The sequence below is a fragment of the Equus przewalskii genome, chromosome 16, assembly GCF_037783145.1.
Source record: "Equus przewalskii isolate Varuska chromosome 16, EquPr2, whole genome shotgun sequence".
In the NCBI taxonomy this organism is placed as follows: domain Eukaryota; kingdom Metazoa; phylum Chordata; class Mammalia; order Perissodactyla; family Equidae; genus Equus; species Equus przewalskii.
Window position 1 is genome coordinate 80,027,984 of NC_091846.1, and position 25,033 is coordinate 80,053,016.

General features: G+C 47.0%; 1 protein-coding gene across 7 annotated transcripts; it reads right to left on the minus strand.

Annotated features, from left to right (window-relative positions):
• Positions 1-798: 798 nt before the first annotated feature.
• PCID2 (PCI domain containing 2) lies at positions 799-24,856 on the minus strand. 7 transcript variants are annotated; one of them, XM_070579383.1, is made up of 15 exons: positions 24,516-24,580; positions 16,075-16,164; positions 14,058-14,131; positions 12,875-12,940; positions 11,670-11,711; positions 10,622-10,676; positions 10,373-10,452; positions 6,923-7,026; positions 6,036-6,111; positions 5,129-5,270; positions 3,893-3,993; positions 2,847-2,920; positions 2,567-2,692; positions 1,614-1,737; positions 799-1,262 (listed from the first exon to the last, which is right to left on the minus strand). In XM_070579383.1, the coding sequence occupies exons 7-15, from the start codon at positions 10,379-10,381 to the stop codon at positions 1,173-1,175; spliced, it is 846 nt and encodes a 281-aa protein (XP_070435484.1). In that variant the 5' UTR covers positions 10,382-10,452; positions 10,622-10,676; positions 11,670-11,711; positions 12,875-12,940; positions 14,058-14,131; positions 16,075-16,164; positions 24,516-24,580; the 3' UTR covers positions 799-1,172. The 7 variants fall into 7 exon arrangements, 6 of the variants coding, with proteins under 6 accessions (XP_070435484.1, XP_070435479.1, XP_070435480.1 ...); XR_011528280.1 differs by lacking the exon at positions 10,373-10,452 and having other exon boundaries at positions 3,653-3,993; positions 24,516-24,856; XM_070579378.1 differs by lacking the exon at positions 10,373-10,452 and having other exon boundaries at positions 24,516-24,850.
• Between the last annotated feature and the right edge of the window lie 177 nt (positions 24,857-25,033).

Sequence of the window (25,033 nt, forward strand, 5' to 3'; positions counted from 1 at the left end):
CAGCTCGAGAGGCTGAGGACACCCCCAGGCACACACTGCATTCTGCACGCCACATCCAGAGGGGCTTGATTCTGAACGTGCCCAGGGCAGAGGGGCCACCATGACTGAGGAGACTGGCTCATAAGGGATCCAGCTCCACCTGGTTCCTTTGGGACACTGGCTCTGGGGACCAGGCTCTGTCCCAGGAGGAAGCCCAGCAGCAGCTGGAGGGGCCCATGGGGGGAAGAACTGAAGGCCTGCCCATAGCCCCGCTGAGCACCAGGCCAGGGCCCGCTGCCAACGCACTTTCAGAGTGGGCCACCCAGCCGCCAGCAGAGCCCCAGGTGAGGCCACATGGAGCAGAAGCAAACTTCCCACTGAGCCCCGACCAGACTGCAGCTTTAAGAGCAACCAGGGGAGCGCTGTTGTCGCAGGCGCCCTGGCTGCTGAGTCGGGCAGCGGAGGCGCTTCACTCGGGGCCCACACGCGAGCTGGTGCTGAGCCGTGGACCGAGAACAAGAGAAAACCCGCAGTTTCTAGAGCAGCTTCCCTTTGCACAAAGGGACAAGCAGCTCTCAGACTTGGTAATTCTGCACAGATGAACTGAAACAGCTTACTGAGTTCTCTTCTTTAGCGAGTTTTGTGTAAACAGTGGAAACGTGCATTCCCTGAAAAGTGGCAGCCTAAATACCCGGAAAACTTAAACCAAACTCCATTCAGTTTGTAAAAAGAAGCCTGAAGCATTTTGATCACATAAAATGTTCAAACTTAACATATAAAAATTGATGTAACCCAGAGGATATAATAAAGAATACGCCATTTGTATAAACTCAGAATGCTTTTTATAGAAACAATTATACAAAAGTTACAAAGATACCTTTGTGAACAACACTTATAAGAAGTAAACTACAGCTGCCTTGGAGACAGAGCCCCTCATAGGGTTTCACCAACCTCCAGAGCCAATGGAGGCGTCTGCGTTTTCTGAAAAGGAACTCCAGGTCTCCGTGAGGCTGACATCACCTATGAGCGAGGGTGGAGATTTCACGGGATCCGTGTGCTGGCAGACCCAGCCTCAGCATCCCTGAGAAAGAGCCCACGAGACGCAGCTGCAGAGGACGTCTCGGCCCAGGACTGATTCTGTCCGCGTGACTGGAAACAGGAGGAGCACTGGGCTCCCTCCTCAGGGCTGCGCATCAACACACTGTGGACAGTGGAGGGAAGGGGTTCTGCTTGCTGACGACCAGCTTCTGGTGCTGATGGGAGATATAGCCTTTAATGTGACCCTGCAGGGGAGAGAGGCGGGTGTATGTGTCCGATGAGTTACATCGAGGATGCTGGGTGAGTTAACCACTTAGTCCCAGGGCATAAGCATTCTTCCCCCGTCATTGTGCAATTCGATTCACTGGGAGGACAATGAATAAACACATATATGGTGGAAAATAGAGAAATACCTATTAAATCCACCCACCACACCCCATAAAGCCCTTTGAATATCATGTATTTCCCAGGAGTAAATCAGTTCTCTTAGAAAATGCCTTCACAAAAGCAAAGGGCCTGAAGGTGTCTTTAAGGACATGGTATCAAAGCTTCAAATTCCAGCCCGCATCCGACTACTGGACCAAGAGCTCACACACCATGTAAATCAGGTTGGCCAGAATACACTGGACCTCGTCGATGTCCACGTCTTCCACTTGCATGAATTTCAAGGCAACCAGAAAGGCGTCCAGAGACAGCTGGTGTGTTCTGAGCAACAGGTACCTGGAGAAGGAAACAGGTCACACTGGTTCTAATAGGACGCAAGTCCTCACAGGCCAGGAAAAGGAGTGCTGGCTGAGGCAGGACAGCGTCTGACAGACCCCGTTCCAAAGGGACAGAAAGCCTTCACCTCCCAGACACACTCTAACAATGAGAGCTCTTGAATACAACCCTGACTTTCAATTTAAAAAGCCATGGTACAAATGTAATTTTTTATATCTACTCAATGTTTCATTGACTCTAGGATGCAACTTTTCGCATTTTGACCTCTCTGAGATGAGGACTCGCCTCACAGTGGAGTGTCTTCCAGATTCAAGGACTCACTCTGGGATACTGCCCCCGGCCACAGAAAGCCTGGCTTTGTCTGAAGGTGAATTAACCGTGATCCTGTTGAGACCAGGCCTGAGGGAGTCAACTCCTGGTGTCACGCGGAAGAAAAGGAACAAGTGCAGAAAGAGTCCATTTCTGTCAGCAGGGGCAGCAAGGGTGGCCAGCGGGTCACAGACAAAGGAACGGAGCACTGAGTCCCAGGCGCTCTGATAAAACGGGCAGCACGTGCTTCTTAGGGCTGGCATGTTGAAGCGTCCGTTATGAAGCCCTCTTACCACACACGACCCGATCACCCCTCTCACAGGGCAGGCAGAGCCCTCGCCTGCTCGGAGAAGTGTGGCTGCACCCACAGAATTAAAGAAGTGCTGGCCAGTCCCCGGACGGACACCCAGGCCATCTCAGGACATGCACCTGTCACAGGAAGGCCCTCCACAGCCTGGCGACTCCACTGCGTGAGTCATGCCAGAGTTTAAACTTATCAGAAAGAAAACACTTTGCTTACACTTTCTTAAAAAGGTTCCTGTAGGTGATGATCTTCAGCTTCTCGAGGATGAGGAAAATGCCACAGCGAATGAAGAAGGTCTCGTGCTTTGTGAGAGCCTCGTTCAGCAGGAGGAGATTGCCTTCGCTGGGGACGGTGAAGGATGCACAAGCGCGGGCACAGAACGAAATCCCAGGACGAGACGGCATCAAAAAGCAGTTAGTTTTCACATGACACGCGTGACGTTTTTTAAAACTTCATATTTTAAAAGATCCCAAGTGGAAAAGGTGGAACACTCTACCTTACAGCTTTGGTCACTTCAGCAAACTGCATGAGATGGTACTTTTTCAAGAGCTCAATGGTTGGCATATGACCCTAAGACCGAGAGTTAATTTTCCAGATTGAGAACCCTTTTATTTTTGAGAAGCGTCTTAGATAAAATTCTTATCAAGGATTCAAGTTTTAAAACATGCAACCTGTGTTTCTTAGAATATCTTCTTAAGTAGCTGAACAAAGATGAAAAAGATCATAATATGCTAGAAAAAGACAGACATTGGTCTAGAAATCAGGAAACCCGGGTACAATACAGCTTTGTCATTCAGTGACATCTGACCTTGATCTTGACCTTTGCTAGTCTCTTATGCTTTATATGATAAGAGGGGAGTGACAACTGAAGAAATACTAGTATAAGATTTAGGAATATGGAAACATCTTCCAGAATAAGCAGCTAAAAAATTTAAAACTGGTCACTTCTGTGAAGCAGGGTTAGAAGTGGGGGGCGGGGGGGGAAGGTACAACATCGTTGCTTTCCCATTACAAGCTCTACCCTGAACTATTTAACTTTTAACCATATGTGTATTGCTTTGATAATTAAAAACAATTTTTTAAATGGAAGCTCCATCTATGACTTTGAAGACGTTTTAGTCAATTAACTTGCTAGTTACTTGTCATTTCTTTTCAAGTATCAAAAATAACTTTTGGTGACCAAATAAGATACCTGCAGACAGGCTGGAATGATATTTTCATTTCTTGGTTAACCCATTTATATTAATTTAGATTTTTATGGGGAACAGAAATAACATGCACTCATGTTATTGTCTTACGTACATTAAACCTTTGGGTTAGCTACTGCGAGAGAGAGGAAGCACAGTCTCTCCAGAAGGGCCGGGAAGTGTCAGTCACGGAGATGCACGGCTCAGGCCACACAAAAGCTGACTCTCCCTCTGTCTTTGGGGTGCGCTCACATGCACCTCTGTGATCAACTACACACCATCTGCTGTATTTTAAAAAGTCTGTCAACTTCTTCAAAGCAACGAGATCTCTAAGAACTGAGTAACAGTCACTCACCAGCAGCATTTTCACTGGAAGCAGGTATATCAGAATCATCCTTTTGTTCTTCTGACTGGAGCGGTGGCAGTGCTCAAAGGCAAAGGACAGGTACTCCTCCGCTGCGGACGCGGGCGAGGCGACGAGTCAGACAAGGCAGGCTCAGTGGCCTTCGTGCGCTCTGCACAGCACGCGGCTGCCACAGCCCCCCTGCGCCTCATCCCACCATTTCTCCTTACAGACAGGCTGCAAAGGCCTCAGAACCTGCACACCTCTACCCTTCTTACTAACCAAGGCTTTCTTGCTGGGTTAGGTATTCAAACATACTACTCAATGACTCTTCAGAGGAAAAACATATCGACACCTAGAGAGGCTTCAACAGGATATAATGTAAAAGCTTCTATTCTTATGCTTCATATTTTAAAGAAAAAAAACTGATGGAGAATAACCAAGGACAGCCCTTCTTTGAGAGCTGTAGATCCATTAAAAATTTTGTGAAAGAAAATGAAAAGTTGGTCTGTATAACGCCACAGTATAAAACCCAGAGCAGTGACTGTCAAGGAGCTGCTGGCCCTGTGCGTGGAGGATCCCTGCTACAGCGCACAGAGAGAAAGCGATCTCATGGGTCCTGTGCGAACGCTGCTGAAGAAGTGACTTTAAAGTCTGGTCTGAGTACAACAGGAGAGGTCGGAAAGGAGAGCCTCATGCCAGCTAATCACCTAATTTAAAGTGAAAAAGAATGGGCTTCATGTCCTTGAGAAAGTTAATGGAATAAACTACAAAATAATGTGATTTCATGAAAGAGCAGCTCTGATGTGGCAACGAGGCCATCATTCGTGGACACAAACCCCAAAGCTGACCACAGTCCCAGGACATGTCCCCACCGCCCGCTTGGCCGCTCCACGTGGGATTTCTGAGTCGAGACCAGGAGAGGCAATGGGAGAAAACATTACTTCTGTTCAGTGCAAAGACAGTGGTGTGTAATCATCTCACACAAAAAGGGCCATCATGACAAGAGACTCTCACGTGTATTTCAGACACCCAGTGTGGATTAAGAAACTCCCACTAGGATTCTCCTTTATTTAACCACTTTACTGTTAAAAGTTAACAAAAGAAATATAACTTGGACATGGTTTCTACCTATACTCCACCTTAAGTAATAATAAAATGCAGTAATTATGTTTTCAGAAATTGTACCACTTAAGTTGTTCAGAATGCAATGTCTTCAAGATTCTGGAAGAAACATTAACAACATACCTTGCTTAAAGTCACTATCGAACATAGCCTTCCGCCCAACGTAGTACCTGTACGTCACCCTCTGCGCGGTGCTGTAATCGTCTCTCAGGTTGGAGCTGTCGATGGCTCGGATTAGGGGTTTGCACAGATGGAGCTTGTTGATCTATAACAAACAACAAGCATTTTAAGTATTACTAAAAGAAAACAAGACGGGGAGGACAAACGTAAACTTCTACTTTACCAAGTCTACACCTCCTTACAGTGGGAACCACACTATTAATCATCAAAATTCATTATTTAATAAGAAGAACTAGACACAAGCTGCACGGCATAGGTTACATCCCCTTTGGAAGGCCCACCCAAGGTGTGCGATGGAGGCCCCTGCACCGGGCCAACCTGGCGGGGCAAAGGCTCACTGCTTTATCCACCCACACACGCATCTGTTCCACTCGGCTCCGGTTATGCTAACAGCAGGCAGAAGGCTGCAGACTGCGGCCTCCCTCAGAGCCCAGTCCCACCCGGGCACACTCCTCACTGTCGGTGCCTTAGCTTCCCTGGAGCCAAGAGCTCTGACTTCACAGCACTGAGGTTGAAGTGCGACAACACTTGCAAAGCACTGACGAGACCGCCTCTTAGGGGCCACAGGGCCTGCACTTAGCAGGCGCTCAGCAAACGGTGCTTCTTAGGGACCACGGGGCCTGCACTTAGCAGGCGCTCGGCAAACGGTGCCTCTTAGGGACCACAGGGCCTGCATTTAGCAGGCGCTTGGCAAACGGTACCTCTTAGGGTTATGAGTATGGTTGGGTGATGCCCATTTCCCAAGCAACGTCAGGGAGGCTAGTAGTAATTAATAGAAAGGATATCCAGGAAGATGGGGAGAAAGAAAACTTAAAAAGATATATTACACAGTATTCAAACAGAAGCATACCTTAAAGTAAATCTTGAATAACTGATTCACCAGAAACAGCATCCCCCACTTCTTAGAATCCTCTATACCAGCGCGACTATGGAAAAATAATGTTTTAAAGTTACATAGGAAATAAAAATTTTATTTATAAATCACAAAATAAACTGCCTGAACAAATTAAAATCTTGAGATAAAATCCAACAGCTCAAGTCATATTCATGAAATACAGCAACATTATGAAAGAAGATGTCCTATCTGACAGGTAAAATTGAAAAGACCAAACCAGGAGTTCTAACCCCAGCTAGACATCTGGGAAACACACCCCCTCACTGCAGCAGGTGAAAACTGACTAGTTTGCAGCAATATATGTAAAGGCTAATTGTTATGAAGCATTTCTGAAACATGGAAAAAGTATTCTCTCTTATTATTGCAACAAAATAAACTACTGAAAGACACAACAACATGGAGGAACCTCAAAAAGAGGAAGACACAGAGCATGTGGCGTGTAGGTCCGTTTACATGAAGTCACCAAGTGGGAAGAACTGATCTACAGTGGGAAACACCAGGACCATGCTGACAGTAAGGTCCTTTCTCTCAACAGGGGTTTGGGTTATACAGTGTGTATACTTGTCAAAACTCAGCAAATAGGCAGTTAAGATTTGTGTGGTTCATTGTATGAAAATTTTACCTCAAAATACAAAAGAGAATCTGAAGTATTCAGGGAAAAGTTTACTGATGCATGCAATTGACAATGAAATGCACTGCCTCACACCAAAAAAAGAAAGACAAGAAAAACTGATACAGCTTACATGGGTCGAACTAAAATAAACATCAACGACAGACAAAGGACAGGAGGGCAATGTGCTGTGATGGGCCACGGGGATGTCTCCATCCAAAGCCTCACTCACGTGTCACTGGCACAGACGCGGAAACAGCTCATCAACAATTCAGCTGCCTTTTCCAACATGTCCCCGACTTTGCTTTTTCCTTTCTTCACCAACTGCTGATCTGCCTAATGGAACAGAAAAACATTTATTTTTTATTTCTTCTTGATTCCTTAATTAAAAAGAAAATCACAGTGCAGCCAGAAGCACAAATGGCTACAACCAAGAGTCAGAGTCCGTAAGGTTCTGAAGAAATCATGTCTACACTACAGTATTTTTAAAAATTGAGAAATCTATAGCTTATTCCACCTCTTCCACAAATCAAATCTCTCTTCAGCCAGTTCCAGCTAGTAAGTCAGTCACCAACTGAAGCCTGCATGGCATGTGGCCCTGTGCTGCTAAGAAGCCCTTCCTTACTCGGTCACTGGACTCACCATCCCACGCACCGCTAGTCAAAGCCCTGGAAACACTTTCGATAGGTGTCCACGTCACTACCAAGTCTGACTCTCCTTGTTTTTGGGACAGTCTTGGTGAAAGAAGAACCTGTCTTCTCACTCTCATCTTCTCTCCAACACAGGATCTTGAAGTGTGGCCTGCAAACCCCAGCCCACCTTCAAGACGTTTGCAGATGACTGACATGGTCAAAAGTATTTCACGATAACACTGAGCCATTCTTTCTTTTTATATTGCACTGACATTTGCATGGAAGGCGGGTGGAACCACGGGAGCCTCCCCAGTGGTGCCAAACTGAACCAGTAGTCACAGTGCCCTCGACATCACACACCCGCAACCCCTCATCACGGTGCCCTCAGCATCACACACCTGCAACCCCTCAAGCAGTCAATCAATGGTAAAGCTCATTTCACTTTAAAATGTCCTGTTAACGCAGACATATCAATTTTTTAAGTCTTGGTCCTTGAATATGTATATTTTCAATATCCTTTGTGATGAAACAGGTACAAAGCGTGACGAAGCGTGTACAAAGCAGGTCTGCTGCACACTGAAGTACGACAGCTGTCTAAGGAAAAGCACTTGAGCAGCCAGTGGAGTGGAGCTGGAACGTGGACAGAAAACTGACAGACGAGCGTGGTGGTTCAGTGTGGGCTCTGGGGACAATTTGCTCGAAAGTGAATGAAAGAAGCCTGTCACTTCTAGGCAAACTGACAGCATTTGTCACCAACGAGAACATCTGTGCTTTCAAGAAAAAAACAGAATTTTGGAAAATTTGTATTAAACACCATGAGCTTGGCAGCTTTCCATAGCTTCAAGACTTTTCTGATGAGGTCACTGGAGACACGAACAAACGGAGAGTTTTTCAAACGTTTGGTTTTTTACATAATGATGCACGTCAACATTTGGAACATCTGCACAACTCAGTGAACCAAAATTTTCCAGATGATCAACGTATGATGTTACAAAATCATGCAAGGGTATAAGATCCATTCAAAGTGTGTGACACACCAGTGGGTTTTGATGTAACAGTAGAAAAAGTTCACTGCTAAGCTTCAGAGGCCACAACATGACTAACCTTTAACAAGGACCTCTTGGAGTTTTGGTGTAGCTCAAAGGATATCTACAATGATCCGAAAAGGCCACTAAAATACTCCACCCTTTTCCATCGACATCTGTGAGCCCACTGTCCTCATACGTTCAACCAAAACAACATACAGCACAGAGTGAGTACAGAAGCAGACAGGAGAATCCGTGAGTCTTCTGTTAAACCCGACATTAGAGATTAAAATGTAAAAAAGCCACTCTTCTTAGCACATCTTGTTCATTTTGAAAATATAGTTATTTTTTACTTAAAAAGTCAATTACGTTACCATGTAAAGATTTATTATTTTAGATGAATAAAAATTAAAAATTTTCCCAGTTAAAATTTCTAATACAGTAAATACAGATATAACACATATAAACAGAAGCTCTTTGGGGTCCTCAATAATTTCTATTTGTTATTATATCGTTCAGTTCTAAAATCTCCATTTGGTTCTTTCCAACTCCCATTTCTCTGCTGAGGCTGTCTGCATTTTCCTTTGTTTTAAGCCTGTCAACTGCTCCTGGGGCTTCTTCACGATGGCTGGTGCCAAACCCTGCCAGGGAATTCCACCATTCGTCTCATCTCGGTGTTGTGTTCATTGTCTTTCCTCACTCAAAATCTCAAAAGGCTGACACTCTCCTGATTCTTGGTATGACAGGGATTTTCGATTATATCCTGGACATCTGAGGTATGATGTCATGAGACTGTGGACCTTATTTATCGCATGTCGGTGGGCCTCTGCTGACACCATGCTCGCGGGGAAACGGGGGCTCCAGCTCTTTGCACGGGGTGAGGCGGGTCCAGCTCCCCACGGGCTTGCTGAAGGTGGGGGTACCTGCAGACTTGTGTGTAGTGCAGCAGGAATTGTGGAAAGGGTCTGTCCTGCTGGGCTGCCCCCCCTTCCTGCTCTCCTTGGGTCTTCTTCATCTCTGCCTGTTGGTGTTCCTGGGTCTCAGGCTTCTCCGGGAACATCAGGACAAACAGGAGGCAGACAAGGAGCTCGGGGATCTCACTGCCCCTTGCTCTGCGAGTCGGCCCCTTCTTCTCTCCAGCTCTCAGGGCCTCACTAGCTTCATAACTCCCAGCAGGAGGGAGCAGACAAATGTGCCTGCTCCATCTTGTCTGGAACTGGAAGTCATCAATAATTGTTTTTTTTTTTTTAGGAAGATTAACCCTGAGCTAACTACTCCCAATCCTCCTCTTTTTGCTGAGGAAGCCTGGCCCTGAACTAACATCTGTCCCATCTTCCTCTGCTTTATATGTGGGATGCCTGCCACAGCATGGCTTTTGCTGAGCAGTGCCATGTCCACACCTGGGATCCGAACCGGCGAACCCCGGGCCGCCAAGAAGCGGAAAGTGCGAACTTAACCGCTGCACCACTGGGCCGGCCCCTCATCAATAATTTTTAAAACTGTAAAAGGGTGTTAGGACCAAAAAGTTGAGACCCGCTGCTTCAAAACTAGCTTATACTGACCCACAAGGGGAATCAACCCCACAAAATCCAGGCTCTTCATCTCCTCACAGCAGAGAGACCCTTAGCTACTGTCTGAATCCACTCAGGTGGGATTCTTTAAGACGGGAGGCAGGCCACATCTGAACAGAAAAAGCAGGACCGCTCATCTATTATCGCTCCACCCCTTTTAAAAACAGTGCATGCCATAAACGGCCAACTACACACAGAACAACTCCCTCTACATCTAAAGCGTGAAGACTGATGTTTATTTAAATCTGTTCACATCAACCCAGAAAGAACAATGAGTCAAGCCATCCCCTGTTCTTTTGCTCTCTACAACAGATACATCCCAACCCTAGTCACTTGCTAAAACTTTTGGAAAGAATGACACGAGGGCCTGGCCCCAAAGCTGAGTGGTTAAAGTCTCGTGCACTCTACTTGCGTGACCCAGGTTCACAGCTTCGGATCTTGGGCGTGGACCTACTTCACTCATCAGCCATGCTGTGGAGGCATCCCACGTACGAAATAGAGGAAGATGGGCACAGATGTTAGCTCAGAGCTAATCTTCCTCAAGCAAAGAGGAAAAAAAAAGGAGAAGATTGACAACTGATGTTAGCTCAGGGCAAATCTTCCTCACCAGAAAAAAAAAACAAAAACAAAATCACATGAAATTAAGCAACAGACTGACACCGAGCTTGGGTTTTAAAACAAAAGTGATAGAAATTAAACTTACGTTATTGGCAAATACTCGAAGGTCAAGTGCCACCGCATACATGACAGGCAGAGCCCTGCAGGGGCGGAAAAGCAAGGACGTTTGGGGAGGCTTTGAGGCCACAGATCCCACCACCAGGAGTGGGACAACACCCACACCTGGGGCTACTGTCCAGAACAGGGTCACCACCCTCCAAGAGCCCAAGGGCACTGCTGCCTTCCTCACCTCCACCAGGGCGGGCTGCAGCGCCCTGCCCTCTTGATCAGCAGAGGCCAGACGCGGACGTGCTTCACGCCCACTGCCCTGACCGCCTCAGAGGCCTAGGCCCCTGTCTACCTGGGGTCCCGCAGGCTGTTCCAGGACCCTCTGCTTCCCCTCAACTCCCCACCATTATCCAGACAGCTCCACTGAAACAAGATGGAGTCTAGTAAGATTTCCTAACAGGACACAGATGTGTAATAGACAAAATGTCAGAAAACAATCTTTCAAAAATCAAGCTGGCAGTATTAGTTTTACATGTAAGGTAAGTGTTCACTTAAATAAAAGTGTTTTGGTTTTCTCAGTAAAAGGTATTTGCAAGCCTTCAGTTATTTTAGTGTAAACAAAATTTCAGTATTTACCTACAGTTTGTTAATAACTCATAAATCATAGAATTAAGAATTAGTTTGTTAAGGAATTTAAAATAACCCAATTACTATGTATTATATCACCCCAAACGCACTGTAGTTGATTCTTCTCTTTTACCCAAGTTTAAAACCAAAAGTAAATTCAAAATTGACAACTGAAGGAAAAAAATAGCATTTAATAAATTTTGGGGGTCATGAGAGGACTGAAATAAAAATAATACTTCATCTTTACATAAACACACTGCAAATCATCTAGCTGATCTGCCACCTAGGCTGACATTGACTATTAAAACTCCATTATCCGTGTTTATACTATCACATGTCTACACGTGATAGTAAATATCCCTATAGAAAACACATAAATATTTATTTAGAATAAATTTCTGAAAAGCTTCTGAAAAACAGCCATCTGCTAATCTCCAGCTGCTTCTGTTCACACTTACCAGTTCTCTTCTTTGTGAGCCTGAAATGCCCGCAGGAACGACGTGCTGTGTTAAGGAGGGCATCGCACACAAAACTCAAGTTACGCTACACACAAAAGCAAAGGACAAAGATTTCATTTTTCCTTTTTCTCCCCAAAGCCCCCCAGTACATAGTTGTGTATTTTCGTTGTGGGTCCTTCTAGTTGTGGCATGTGGGATGCCGCCTCAGCATGGCCTGATGAGCGGTGCCACGTCTGCACCCAGGATCCGAACCAGCGAAACCCTGGGCCACTGAGGCGGAGCGTGCGAACTTTACCACTCGGCCACGGGGCGGCCCCAAGAAGAAGAAGGACTTTAAATTTTAGGGTATACTGCTCACCATTTAGAAGATTATGTGTCACAGCAGTAAGTTCTTGAAGAAAAACAATATATATGCCCACACTACAAATATCTGAGCATCGTTAGGTATAAGTGTAGTAGATATATTTATTTCTTACATACTTTCTCCAAACTAAGGAAAAGACTATTGTTATAAGAGTTTTTTAATCAGCAATTTCAAACATTATTTGGTTTCTCTAAGCCCAGATAATCACAAGTTATATGTAATGGACTTCGGAATCTGTAGTATAAAGTTTATTTCATTGATTATAGAATTCCTGAATTTAAAGGAGGTTTAGCTAGTTAGTAACTGACTCTCTTCTGTGTATATTTAAACAAGACGGCTAAAACAAAGGCAAACCGAGGTCAAGAGACACATATCCACGTTAGAAGATCACTGTCTAGGTCCTTAGCTCCAATACACCACAAACGATTTCAGTCAGAAACTGCTTGATTCAAGTCTTTAGTGACCGTCATTAAATGACAGTGTGCGTTGAGTCCACTCTTGTCCACCCATGCCTGGACGCTGGAGTTCTAACCAGTCCCTGTAAAATACTTAATGCTTTAAAGGCAACAAAATATTATTCTTCAGAACATAATTAAATAAAATCCTTAATCATAACCAGTGCTCTTCCTTACTATATAAGTAACTGGACAACAGTCCTAAGGTCCATGGTAAATTTATGTACCCGAGTGAAATAGCTAAATGAGTTTCTCTTCCAAAAGGTTTTAATTCCTTTCTAATTAAAGGTATGAATAAAATTGGCCCAATGTTTCAAGATCTTAAATCCCAAACAATCCACTGTATGTGTTATAAATTGAACAGGAACACAAATGATCAAAGATATTGGACGATGACAGTCTGACATTTGTACGCCTCTATGAAGTCATGGTTCCCCACCGCGTAAGTGCACCTGGAAAAGAAACGTTGGAGACTGAGGACAGAGGCAGCAGAAAGTGCATTCACATGATTAAACCCTAGACGTGAACTCTGTAGACCACACGCCTTTCTTCCATCACAGACACTCTATTCTCTCCCGATCCAGGAGTAAAAGCGGGAGCTCCTGCCCTGCAGGTTACAAAAAGGTGAGGGATGGTAAGAAACACACGAATGACTTCTGGCACCAGAACAAGCTGGTATAAGACGAAACCTGCATTAAGTTTTGAGACTTTTCTTGCAAGCCCCAGAAGAAAAAACCCAGTTGCAGCAGGTTTTATTGGTAACACGCACTGATACACAGTATGGCCCTCTCCTGGATCAGCAGGCAATAACATTCAAACTAGACGCCTGGCTGGGTGGAGTCAGTACTAGTCAGCTCATCACCAAACCTGGAACCCCACGGCACACTGCACAGGCTAGGAAAGTGCAGGTGCCTCCCATGACAGGAGCACAGTGGCACCCCAGCTTTTCCAGGTCTCATAGGTCTGCCCCCACCTGCCCCACACTCCAGCTTGCTCCGAGACACTGGAGGCACGAGGCAGCAGGGCAATCAAACACCACAGGCTCTAGGACACCAGCTTTGCCTGAATTGATGCTCTGGACATGAAACAGGAGCTCTGAAATGTAAATAGAAAGCAGGATTTCGTTTGCTTTGCTCAGCTCGTCTCTTTGCGGGAAAGGCAAAGAGGTTAAAAAATGGGCATACTTCCATGAAAAATGCTAGTCAACAGTGGGCTCTCACCCTCTGAAACAAAAGACCACTATGCAGCCGAGATGGTGAGTAGTAAGTGATTTTACAGTATTACACAATAGATATATAGAGATACATGGTCACAATTTAATTTTAACTTTTAAAAACATATGATCCTTGAAATGAAAAAAATCATATTAAAATTTTAAAGTATTTTAAACTTCACAAAATTTTCACAGGCTTTACCAAAGTGAAATTACAAACGCAATTTTCTACTTTTTCAAAGTAAATTATTCACTGCTGCAAGCATAAGATGCTGTGAAATAAAATCCCTTCAGTTCAGCCATTTCCAGGTCTGCTTGCATTTCCCACTAAGGGATCACCCTCACCAATGGATTACCGTAAATGAGCGGCAAACATTTCATCATAAGGGGGTTCCAAAACCTGTTGACACTTCTCTTCTGGAGAGGCCATCTAAATGACAAGAAGAGAAAGGACAGAAACAAAATCAGCAAGCAAGGAGAGAACACAGCGTGCAGAAAGAGATTTAGACAAACCTCTGTTTCAAAAGAATTCATACTTTAGAGTTAACAGTAACACTTTACACTTCAGCACTTCTAAAGGAAAAGCTCACCACCTCCACACATATTTATGAAGCACGACCTAGGTGTGGGTACCAGAGGAACACAGGCCGTCTCGTCTACCACAGGCCAGATAATATATCTATCTCACTGTTTAACAGCCAGCCAGTCAAGAAATACTTCCTAAGCACCAACTATATGGTTAATAAATAAGGCATAATAAAGCATATAATACATCACACAAAGGCCGACTGAGTGAGAGACAATGCCACGTTAGGAATCTCTCCTCGCTTCCCAGTGACAGAACCACCCTCTCTGCGTCCTGGGCTAGACTAGCTCACGTTTATTTCTAAGTTTTCATTACCTCTCAATGACCAAATTTTAGACAATATAAGCATCACGATAGATTATATAGAACATTGAATTTAAAAAAAAGGAATCAGTGAGTACACCGGTACAACAAATACATATGCATATCTACACATACAAATGTGGGAGGAAAGATGACAACATCAGAAAAATCACCATTCTGCAGTCCCTAATGAAATAACTGACTGAAGACACCAGCTACCAGTGGATGGAACCATCAGATGCAAGGCTACTGGGGAGTTCTATAGCGAACGGGTCAGCCTTGGATTACAACCGGGCAGAGACGCGTGTGGCTGAGCGACAGAGCAGGAAGCAGGCAGCACCAGCTGTGGAGCACCTGGCCTGCAAGCTGAACCTGAATCTCGTCACGTCTCCGGCAAGAACTCCTATCTAGAGCAGTGGTTTTCAACACTGTCTGCACCGTCGAACAACCTAGGGAACTTTAAATTTTACAAAAGCCTGCCTCGGGGCTGGCCCCGTGGCCGAGTGGTGAAGTTCACGTGCTCCACTTCGTGGCCCAGGGTTTCACTGGTTCGGATCCTGGTTGAGGACATGGCAGCGCTCATTAGGCCACGCTGAGGTGGCGTCCCACATGCCACAACTAGAAGGACCCATAATTAAAAATACAACTACGGACTGGGGGGATTTGAGGAAGAAAACAAAAAAGAGAGAGAAGATTGGCAACGGCTGTTAGCTCAGGTGCCAATCTTTGAAGAAAAAAAAAAGCCGGCCTGCACCCAGAAACCGGTTTACTTGGTCTGAGGTACAGACTGTGTGCTGCCAAATACAATCACCGAGTATACAAGCCCCTTTTTCTTTCAGAGGAAAAACTGAGTTCTCTGATAGAAAGACACTCCAATGAATCAACGACGACAGGGGACTTTACAAAATATCAACACTATTTTCTACAGACAATACTGCTTGGGTATCATTTATCCTCTATAACAAGGACACTCATGTTTTAGAGCAGGAGTCAGCAAATGCTTTCTAGACAAGGCAAGACAGTCAACTGTGTAGGCTTTGCAGGTCACAGACCTCTGTCCACCTGTGCCTCCGCAGCAGGAAGGCAGCCACAGACAGCTCATGAACGAGCAAGCGTGGCTCTGCCCCAGTGAAACTTCACTTACAACAACATGGCACATCTCAGGGCTTGGGGGCAGACAGGCTGGGCAGAGCCTAAGTCCTATCGCCTGTCCACTGGATGACCTTGTTAGGCTGCTGCACCTGCCTGAACCTCAGAGTGGTGTGGGAACTAAATATAGGAAGATGAGACACATTGTCTCAGGACAGTATCTGACACATAGTGCTCAATAAATGAGCTGGAGTAACGCAAATCATACAGAGCTTTGACATTTTCAAACAAGAGCAGCAATGTCAGTCTCCTTCTTACTCAAGCTCTGAACTTCTCTCAGGAAGGCTGTTACCCTGCAGCCCTCTCAGACACCTGTGCGCCCTCCTTTCACCTACCTGAAGCCGTGGGTTGGCAACATGAGGATGCTTGAAAGACACCAGCTCTGCACAGGACGCCCCATCTCGGGTGTCGATTGCTTCGTAGACCTGAAGCATTTGAGATGAGAAAAGCTCAGCAGAAAATAAAACACTGTATTCTAACAGAACCTAAACAACACAATGTATACCACTAAAATTCATTCTTGCCTACTTGATAGCAGTCAGAATAATCGAAATACAACAAGGCAGTATTCTCTCTAGTCAGCAAATATCCATTTCAAAGTGAGATCTTCTGGAAGCAAATAAATAGGTGACTTACTGTTAAAAAAAAGTGAAAAACCAGAATAAGCTAGTGGTTTATTATTTAGTTATTAATGAAGGTGAATTATTCTAGTTTTACTGAGTCATACAAACATACATTTGAAAATTCACTGATACAGCTTATGGAAAAAAAGAGCCTAAAAATCACATCTATCCAAAATTCAAAAGGCTTCCACTCAATGTACACACAAAATAAAACAGGAATGGCAATGCTGAATCAACGATGTCACAGTCACAAATAATGACCTGAGTGCTGTGATGTGACAACGTGGGAAAGCGCCCGCAATAGTCTTATTGGTAAGAAAAAAAAAGTTAGTCGGAAAACTGTGTAAGCAGATCCAGGAGAAAAAGAGAAACGGTACGATGTGTCGGCAGAAGAGGAAACGCAGGCCCCCACACCACAGCAGCTGACCCCTGCCCAGAGGGGTGGGGCTGGGGGCCTGAGGAGACTTTATTTCTACACTGCAGGTTTGTGTTACAGCAGACACCTTGTAATCAGAAAACCAAATGATATTTTAAAATTATATTTACCAAAAAATGACATAAAAATCCTATTTATATAAGTGAAGAGAAAGCCAAGCATGAAGCTGCTTACATAGTACAATTTATCTACAATAAAATTAGATACATAAATTTTAGGCCCACACAAGACTCTGAGCAGGGACGTCATAAAGAGGACATCAAATGGCACACGTGAGAAGGTGCTCACGTCACTACCCGCCAGTGAAATGCAACGGGATCCCTGTCCACACCCACAGAAGAGTCAAAGTGGACAGGGCTGACCGCACTAAGCGCTGCCAAGAATATACAGCAACCACAGCCCTCCCTCACTGCCAGGGGCAGGGGGGCATCCGCTCGGGAAGCTGTCAGGTACGGCTGCCAAAGGGAGCAACGCCATTCCCCCACCACCCTCCAGGGCCGCAGGAACAGAGGCCCAGGCCGCCGGGACCCTACAGGACCCGACTCCACCTCTGCTGCACCCCTCGGGGCCTTGACTGGGGAAGTTTACCCCGTCTTTCCTGAGACAAACTACATCACCAAGAACTTGCCACTTCACCATCCAACAAAACCACGCATGCACCTGCATTCTGAGCCAGCAACCCCACTCCTGGGGTTTTACCTTACAAGAAACAAAAGGGTTACTGCATGCATCAGGAGTAACCACAGAACACTGGTCCCCTTGGTGCCCCTGCCTCACAGAAGGTAAGAAAGCCTGCAAAGTTCCCATCACGGGGCGTGAACGAAAACAGAGGGATGGCAACAGGCTACCGCAAACTTCCAAGGGATGCGTCCTCAGTGGACGCCAAGGTCACGGGCAACCCAGTGCCTGGCCTTAGTCACCAAGAACGGACGCATCCTCAGTGGACGCCAGGGTCACGGGCAACCCAGTGCCTGGCCTTAGTCACCAAGAAGGGATGCGTCCTCAGTGGGCACCAGGGTCACGGGCAACCCAGTGCCTGGCCTTAGTCACCAAGAATAGATGCGTCCTCAGTGGGTGCCAGGGTCACGGGCAACCCAGTGCCTGGCCTTAGTCACCAAGAACGGATGCATCCTCTGTGGGAGCCAGGGTCACGGGCAACCCAGGGCCTGGCCTTAGTCACCGAGAATACATCACGCCCCAGAACCTTCCTTCTTTTAACTTAAACACCCTGCACTGGACCACATGGCTGCACTCCGGGGAGCCCGTCCAGCAGTGCCCTCTGGGCCTGGTCCAGGGACTGCAGGGCTTGTCGGGCGAAACTCCCTGGCTCTGGGCACTCCCAGGAAGAAGTTCTCATTCTCACCTGCTGCTGGTCAACTCACATCCTCCAGGCTCCAAGCTGATCCATGGGGTGGATCATCTGCTCTTGGAACTCAGAATGCCTTAAAAATAAATTTACTAGGGGCTAGTCCCTTGGCGTAGTGATTGAGTTTGCACACTCTGCTTCAGCAAACCCGGGATTCGTGGGTTTGGATCCAGGGCACAGACCTACACACTGCTCATCAAGCCATACTATGGTGGCATCTGACATACAAAAAAGAAACAGAGGAAGATTGGCACAGATGTTAGCGCAGGGTCAATCTTCCTCACACACATACACACACACACACACACACACACACACACAAATCAAAACAGCGTGTCTGGAGTGTATTTTGAGGTTTACTGAGACCTGACTGACACACGTGGTGCCTGTCTCCATTTCCCAAGCTACAAGCAGGGACGTGGCGAAAAGATGGAGCCAACCAGGATCTGGTCGTGCCACGCTGGTGCAACGAAGCGAGAGGGCGTCCAGGTGAGGAGCACTTGGAGCGTGATGCTGACGAGGATGGAACGCGGCGTCAGAAGGGAGAGAGGACATCGCAGGTGAGAGATGGGAAGTGGGAAGATCAGCCAACTCACTCTGTCATCTCCCCAAAGACTGAGTGAAACATAAGGGACTCAAGCAGGAGCTCAGAAGGTTTTTAAACAAGAAATAAAGCACAAGAAATAGAGATGAAAGCAGAAATGAATGAATTAGAAATTGGAAAACCACCAGAATTACAGTTAAAAACTGGTTTCTGGAAACAGAAGAAACAAAGTGGATCTATTGGCCAACCTCATCAAGAAAAAGAAGAGACGCACCAAGACTCAAAACAAGAAATGAAAGGGGAAAATGGTCTTGGAATAAGAAAAGTTTAAAAATCGTAAGCAATTACTTTGTATAACTACACAATTATGTTTGAAAACCTGGGTAAAATGGGTAATTTTCAGGGAACATATAACTTATCAAACAGACCAACTTCCATAGAAGAAAGAGAAAAAGTTGCCAAGAGCTACTCCTTCCAAAAGCACCAAGACCAGGACGGTTCCAAAGGGGGACTGTATCAAACCTTTACGGAATGGGTAATTCTGATGCTACTGTCCACCCCAGGGGCAGAAAGAGGACAACTCACAAGTTCTCTTTATGAAGAGAACAAAGCATTGAGACAAAATCTGACGGAGACCGAACAGAGGGAAGGTTACAGATCGTCTCACTTATGAGAACCAGTGTAAATATTCCCTCCCCTGGGTGTGGGCTACACGTGGCAACCCGGTTCCAAAGAGAACGACCCGGAAAGGGGAGAGGGTAACCGTGCAGTGGAGACACCTGACAAACACACCTCAGCCAGGTGGTCGGGGTCGACCCCCACGGTGACGAGCCTGGTGACAGCACACCCTGATGTGACGTGATGGGAAGGGCACTCAATCTCTGGGGCCTTCTTCCCTAAACACAGCACCCCAGCCTAATCACGAGAAAAATATCACATTGCAGTTAAGGGGCATCCTACAAAATACCAGACCAGTCCTCCTCAAAGCCGTCAAGGCATGAAAAACAAGGAAAGTCTGAGAACCTGTCACAGCCCAGAGGAACCTAAGGAGACGTGACAACTAAATATCATGTGAGATGCTAAAAACTAAGGAAATCTGGATAAAGCACGGGCTTTATTAAATAAACGCAGATCAACGTTGGTTCATGAATTGTAACAAATGTACCACAAAAATGTAAGATGTTATTAACAGGGGGAACTGGGTGCAGGGCAGACATGAACTCTGCACTATCTTCACAATGTTTCGTTAATCTAAAACTGTCCTAAAAAATAAAATCTGTTTTAAAAAGGAGAGCTGTCCAACAGTTAAAGTATGCCACATCTGAAATACAACACGAGGTCAGTCTGTGTGAACTGACGTGGAAAGGTTTCCAGCACACAGTACATGTAAATCTCAAACTGGAAAGAAAGGAAGAAAGAAAGAAACGGGACTAAACAGAGTCCAGCATCACAGGAAGAGAGCGGTCCACGACTGGCTGGATTTACGTGAGAAACGCAGAGGAGGCTGCAGAGGATTAAATATGGGAAAACTTACGAATATATCACCTCCTCATGTCATACCCAAATAAGAATGTTGCGACCATCTCCACAGACACCGAAGAAGCACTTGATAAATCAACATTCATTCTCAATCTAAAAAACACTCAACAAAAGAAACTGACGGATATCTCAATACCCACAGACACACCTTCTAAAGAGCCCATCTCAGGGGCCAGCCTGGTGGCATAGTGGTTGAGTTGCATGCTCCACTTTGGAGGCCCAGGGTTCGCAGGTTCAGATCCTAGCAGAAGACCTACACTGCTCGCTCATCAAGCCATGCTGTGGTCACATCCCACATACAAAATAGAGGAAGACTGGCACAGATGTTAGCTCAGGGCCAATCTTCTTTACCAAAAAAAGAACAAAAAACAAAAAACATTTATTAGCTCCATCCACTGAAAAGGCCCAGAAGTAAAGACTCGCTGGCAGCAATGTGCACACCTAGCACTCAGACTGTTTTCTAAACTTCATTCCCCACTAAAAGGGACCAGAACTCCCTAGAGAAAAGACCGATCTAGTGCTGGGACAGGGAAAGAACTAAGAGCCTGGAGCAGATACGTTATTGTGCCAGAAAGCAAGACAGAGGTCAAAGAAGGATGGAGACACGTCAAAAAGCCACAGAAATCAGTTTGAAGGGGCTCCTTCAAACCAAATCTGGGACAATTTGAGCTTCAAAAAGAATGATAATATTATTATTGGTACTGGTTTATAACTTGGCATTAAAAATAATCCATAAGGATACTTTTTAAAAGAGGGGCACAGGGGAAAGTATGTTTAAGTGATGAAAAACTAGTTAATAAAATGTAGAAAGAATGATAGAAAATCACCACTTGGCAGACGTTAACATAATACCTGCCTTGGGAAAGGGCCACGAATGACCCCAGACTGTGCTAATTACAGTGGGAAAGGCAGCTAGCACTGCAGCTCTAACAGCTTCTCCCAGCGAGCCACCCAGTCAGTGTCACCAACACGGGCCTCCTGAGTGAGGCCACATGACACCTACTGCCAATCTGACCTGAACCTAACCACCAGGAAACAGGCAAATGAAGGCAGACTGAGACATCCACAAGTCAACTGGTCTGGACATTTAAAAAAGGTTAAATGTCACAAAAGACCCCCTCCTCCCAGAAAACGGCAAGATGCTTAGATAAAAGACTAGAGAGCAAAGAAAGAAACCCACCAAATGCATGTGGATCCTGGATTTAAAAAAAGAAGTTCTAAAGAACGCTTTGGGGGGACATGAAGTTAAACCACGGATTCTATATTAGAAAGTACTGAGGTTAACACTGACGTTCAATTTCTCGGGCGCACTAAGGGGACAGCAGGTACACGGAGGAAGAGCCTGGCCTGGGTGAATCCCAGCAAGGGGCAGGGCGTCAGTGACTGCCTTTCAGGGGGTTCACGTGCTCAGAGACAGGACAAGGGAGGCTGCTGGCCCAGGTAAGGGGTACGCACGTCTTCATTGCACTTCTTCCAACTTTTCTGTAGGTTTGAAACTTTTCAGAATAAAAGTTAGAGGAAAATAAAAATTTTAACGTAGACACAGTTTTTAAAAAGTAATTTGCCATCTGAAATAAAAGTGTGTGGAACGGACAAAAGAATGAAATAAAGGACACTAAAAAAATAATACCAGCCCTCAAAACCATACTCGAAATGATGAAGAGAGCCCCCTCTGGGGGAGATGTACGAGAAATTAATTCAACCTGTCCCCTCCAAACAGAAACTAAATTGGAAGCCTGCTGACACTTAGAGCACTGAATGAAGGGGGCCTCACTAGATGAGGGCACAGCTTGGCTCAGCTGGTTGTTGGGACACAGCCCTCCTCGGGCCTCTTGCACTGGGTGTGCCAGCATAGCAGAGGCCCTGACCACTGGCTCTCACTCAAGCTGTTACTCAGGGCTGTTTATGCAGCTGGACACCTTGAGAAATGAAGTAATGTCTCCCCCACCCCCAACCCTGGACAAAAAGTAGACTCGCTTACAGCCTGCTATAGAATGAGTGGGTTTCCCAAGTTCCATGTTTGTCTCAGATGCACGTGTAGGTGACCTTCTGGGCCATGGCAATACCATCGTGCTGATGCCATGTTGCTTGCTATGCTGAGTACTAAGGTCCTTGGTCTCTGACCCAGGAACTGCATGTATCCTGCCAGCACCTAAAAACCTGAGAGGAGCACTCCTAAGCTATGAGGAGGGTAAAATGAAAGCCAAGACCCAACAACTAATAGGATGTTATGACAGAACACATGGAGAACGAAAGACACAGCACTTGTCCACAGGTAGCAGCCGGCCGCAGGTATGGTGAAGGAGTGAAATAAGGAATGGAGATGTTTCCAAGTTGACTGAGATTGATTCCAAGGTCACTGAGATTCAAAAAATGTATACTTCGGGAACTGAGAAATAGGCAGGTTCTGACTAGGACAGGAAATGTTGGCTGAAACTTAGGTTAACAGAGGCAGTAAGCTTCGTGTTAAAAGCATGGATTCAGGCTGGAACTCCCAATGTGAACGTGCCACTTACTTGCCGATGACTTTGGAAAGCCACTGCTCTTCTCTGCAAAACGGGGCTTGCAACAGACCTAGCTCCTAGAAAAACAGCAGTGATAACCACACACAAGGGCCTGGCTCTCTGCAAGCTTTCAACGTGCACTGAACATCCCTGTGCTGCTTCTCATCACCGCCCCACTGCTCCATCGACCAAGACACACAAAAGAGGGATTCTCAGAGTGCTCCTCTGGGAACACAGGGAACAGGGCCAAGCGGCAGTCTAGTGAAACAGAGGAGTCAGACAGACCAGTACGAATCCTAACCTTACTGCTCACTAGACTGAGGAGGTCTGAGGCCTGGCAAATTACTCCGGTTTACACCCAGCCCTATGGGCGGGCTTCACCTCCTTCTATTTGCCACCATTTATCCAGTCACCAAATTGGACTGAGCATCCACACAGGTCAGACACCGTTCGAGGCACACAGAATGTCAAAAAGCAATAAGAAAGAAAAAGGAATTAGGTGTGGGCAAGAAACTTGTAAGAGACTGGAGCTGGCCCCACGGCCTAGGGGTTAGGTTTGGCGCACTCTGCTTGGGCAGAGTTTGGATCCTGGGCACAGACCTATACCACTTGTCAGCGGCCATGCAGTGGCTGCAACCCACATACAAAATAGAGGAAGATTGGCACAGATGTTAGCTCAGAGCAAATCTTCCTCAGAAAAAAAAAAGGATTAAGAAAAACAAAATTCTAGAGAGATTCTGTATTCAAATTGGTTCTCAGATGTCTATATTCTTGTTCAACTTCAAACTGTTATTGGAAAATGTTTAACTACAAGGATAAAGCCAAGGCAGATCTATCCTTAAAGAAGAGGTCTTAGGCTTCAATCAAAAGATTGGCAAATGAATGTATATTTGTATGTTTCAAATTAAAATAAAAGCATGTATCTGTTTTTTCATGATTCCCGTCTTAACCAACTTTCTCAATTAACTGAGCAACTAATGGTCCCAATCATGTTAAACCAATCTTCAACTGCCAACTAGATATCTTTACCTGGTTGTCAAGAACCACCTCCAACTCCACATGTCCAAAACTAAACTGATTTTTTCCTCCAAATCTGTTCTGCTCATCTGTTGCCCAGGCTGGAAACCTGGAAACCATTCTTGACTCCTCCCGGTCCCTCAACCACACACTCTTAATCTCCAAGTCGTGGTGACGCTTCCTTCAGGCATTTTTTAAACCCACCCCCTCTTTTCCTCATCCTTATAACCACGGCTCCAGTTCTGCGAAGTGGCATAGCCTAGCGGGAAGAATGCGCGCTTTGAATCCATAAACAGTGTCTGAACTATGCTTCTGCCGCTGACAGCCTGTACCGGCGAAGCCCCTGCGACACCCCCAGGGGCCAACAGCGCGCGTCCACGCGGGAGCTGCGCCGGGGCGCGCGGGACTGCTCGCTGGCCCCATCTCCTACGCCCACCAGCGTCCGTCCGAAACAAAACCCCACGTCCCGCCCGGGCTCAGGCCAACAATGGCCGAGCCCCGCTCCTAGGGGCGGCCGACGCGCCGTGGGGGATCCGCTCGTCCTCCGCACGCCCCTAAGTGCGGCCCCACGACACCCGGGAGGCTGCCGCTTCCCTCGCCCCGCTGCTCGCCGGCGGCCAGGGCTCAGGCACCGTCGGCGAGCAGACTGGCGCGGGCCCGCGGTGCCGACCCCGGCCCGGAGGCCCCGGAGGCCCGAGAGGAGGAGGAGAGCCCGCCCCGGCGCGCGACGGGCCGCGCGACCTCTACCTGCTGCAGGTACTGGTTGATGGTGATGTGCGCCATGGCAGCCCCCACCACCGGTCCCGGACGGCGCCTGCGCGCCCAGTCACGCGTCACTTCCGGCCGGCGGTCCGTCCCAGGCCCCGCGTCCCCGGCGTCCCCGCACGTCGGTTCCGGAGAGAGAGCGTCCGCGGGAGCGCGAGCCCCGGCCGGCATGGCGGCGCGCCCCGGCTGAGGAAGGCTGGGGTCCGGCCGCCATTCCCTGCCTCCCCTCGGCGAGGACGCCTCGTCCGCGCCCGTGGGCGCTCGGGCCGCCGGAGCCGACAGGGCTTGCGCGCCGCCGACCCTTCTGCTGCGTGGCGCTTTCCGCACGGCCCGCGGCGGCCGCGCTCGCGAGCCTCGGGGTCGCGGTCGGGGTCGGGGTCGCGGTCGGGGCCGCGGTCGCGGTCGCGGTCGGGGTCGCGGGCGCCGGCGCGGCGGCGGTTGGGAGGGCCGCGGCGGGAGCGGCGGGGCAGCGCGGGCGGCCGGGCGGGGCCCCTCGCGGC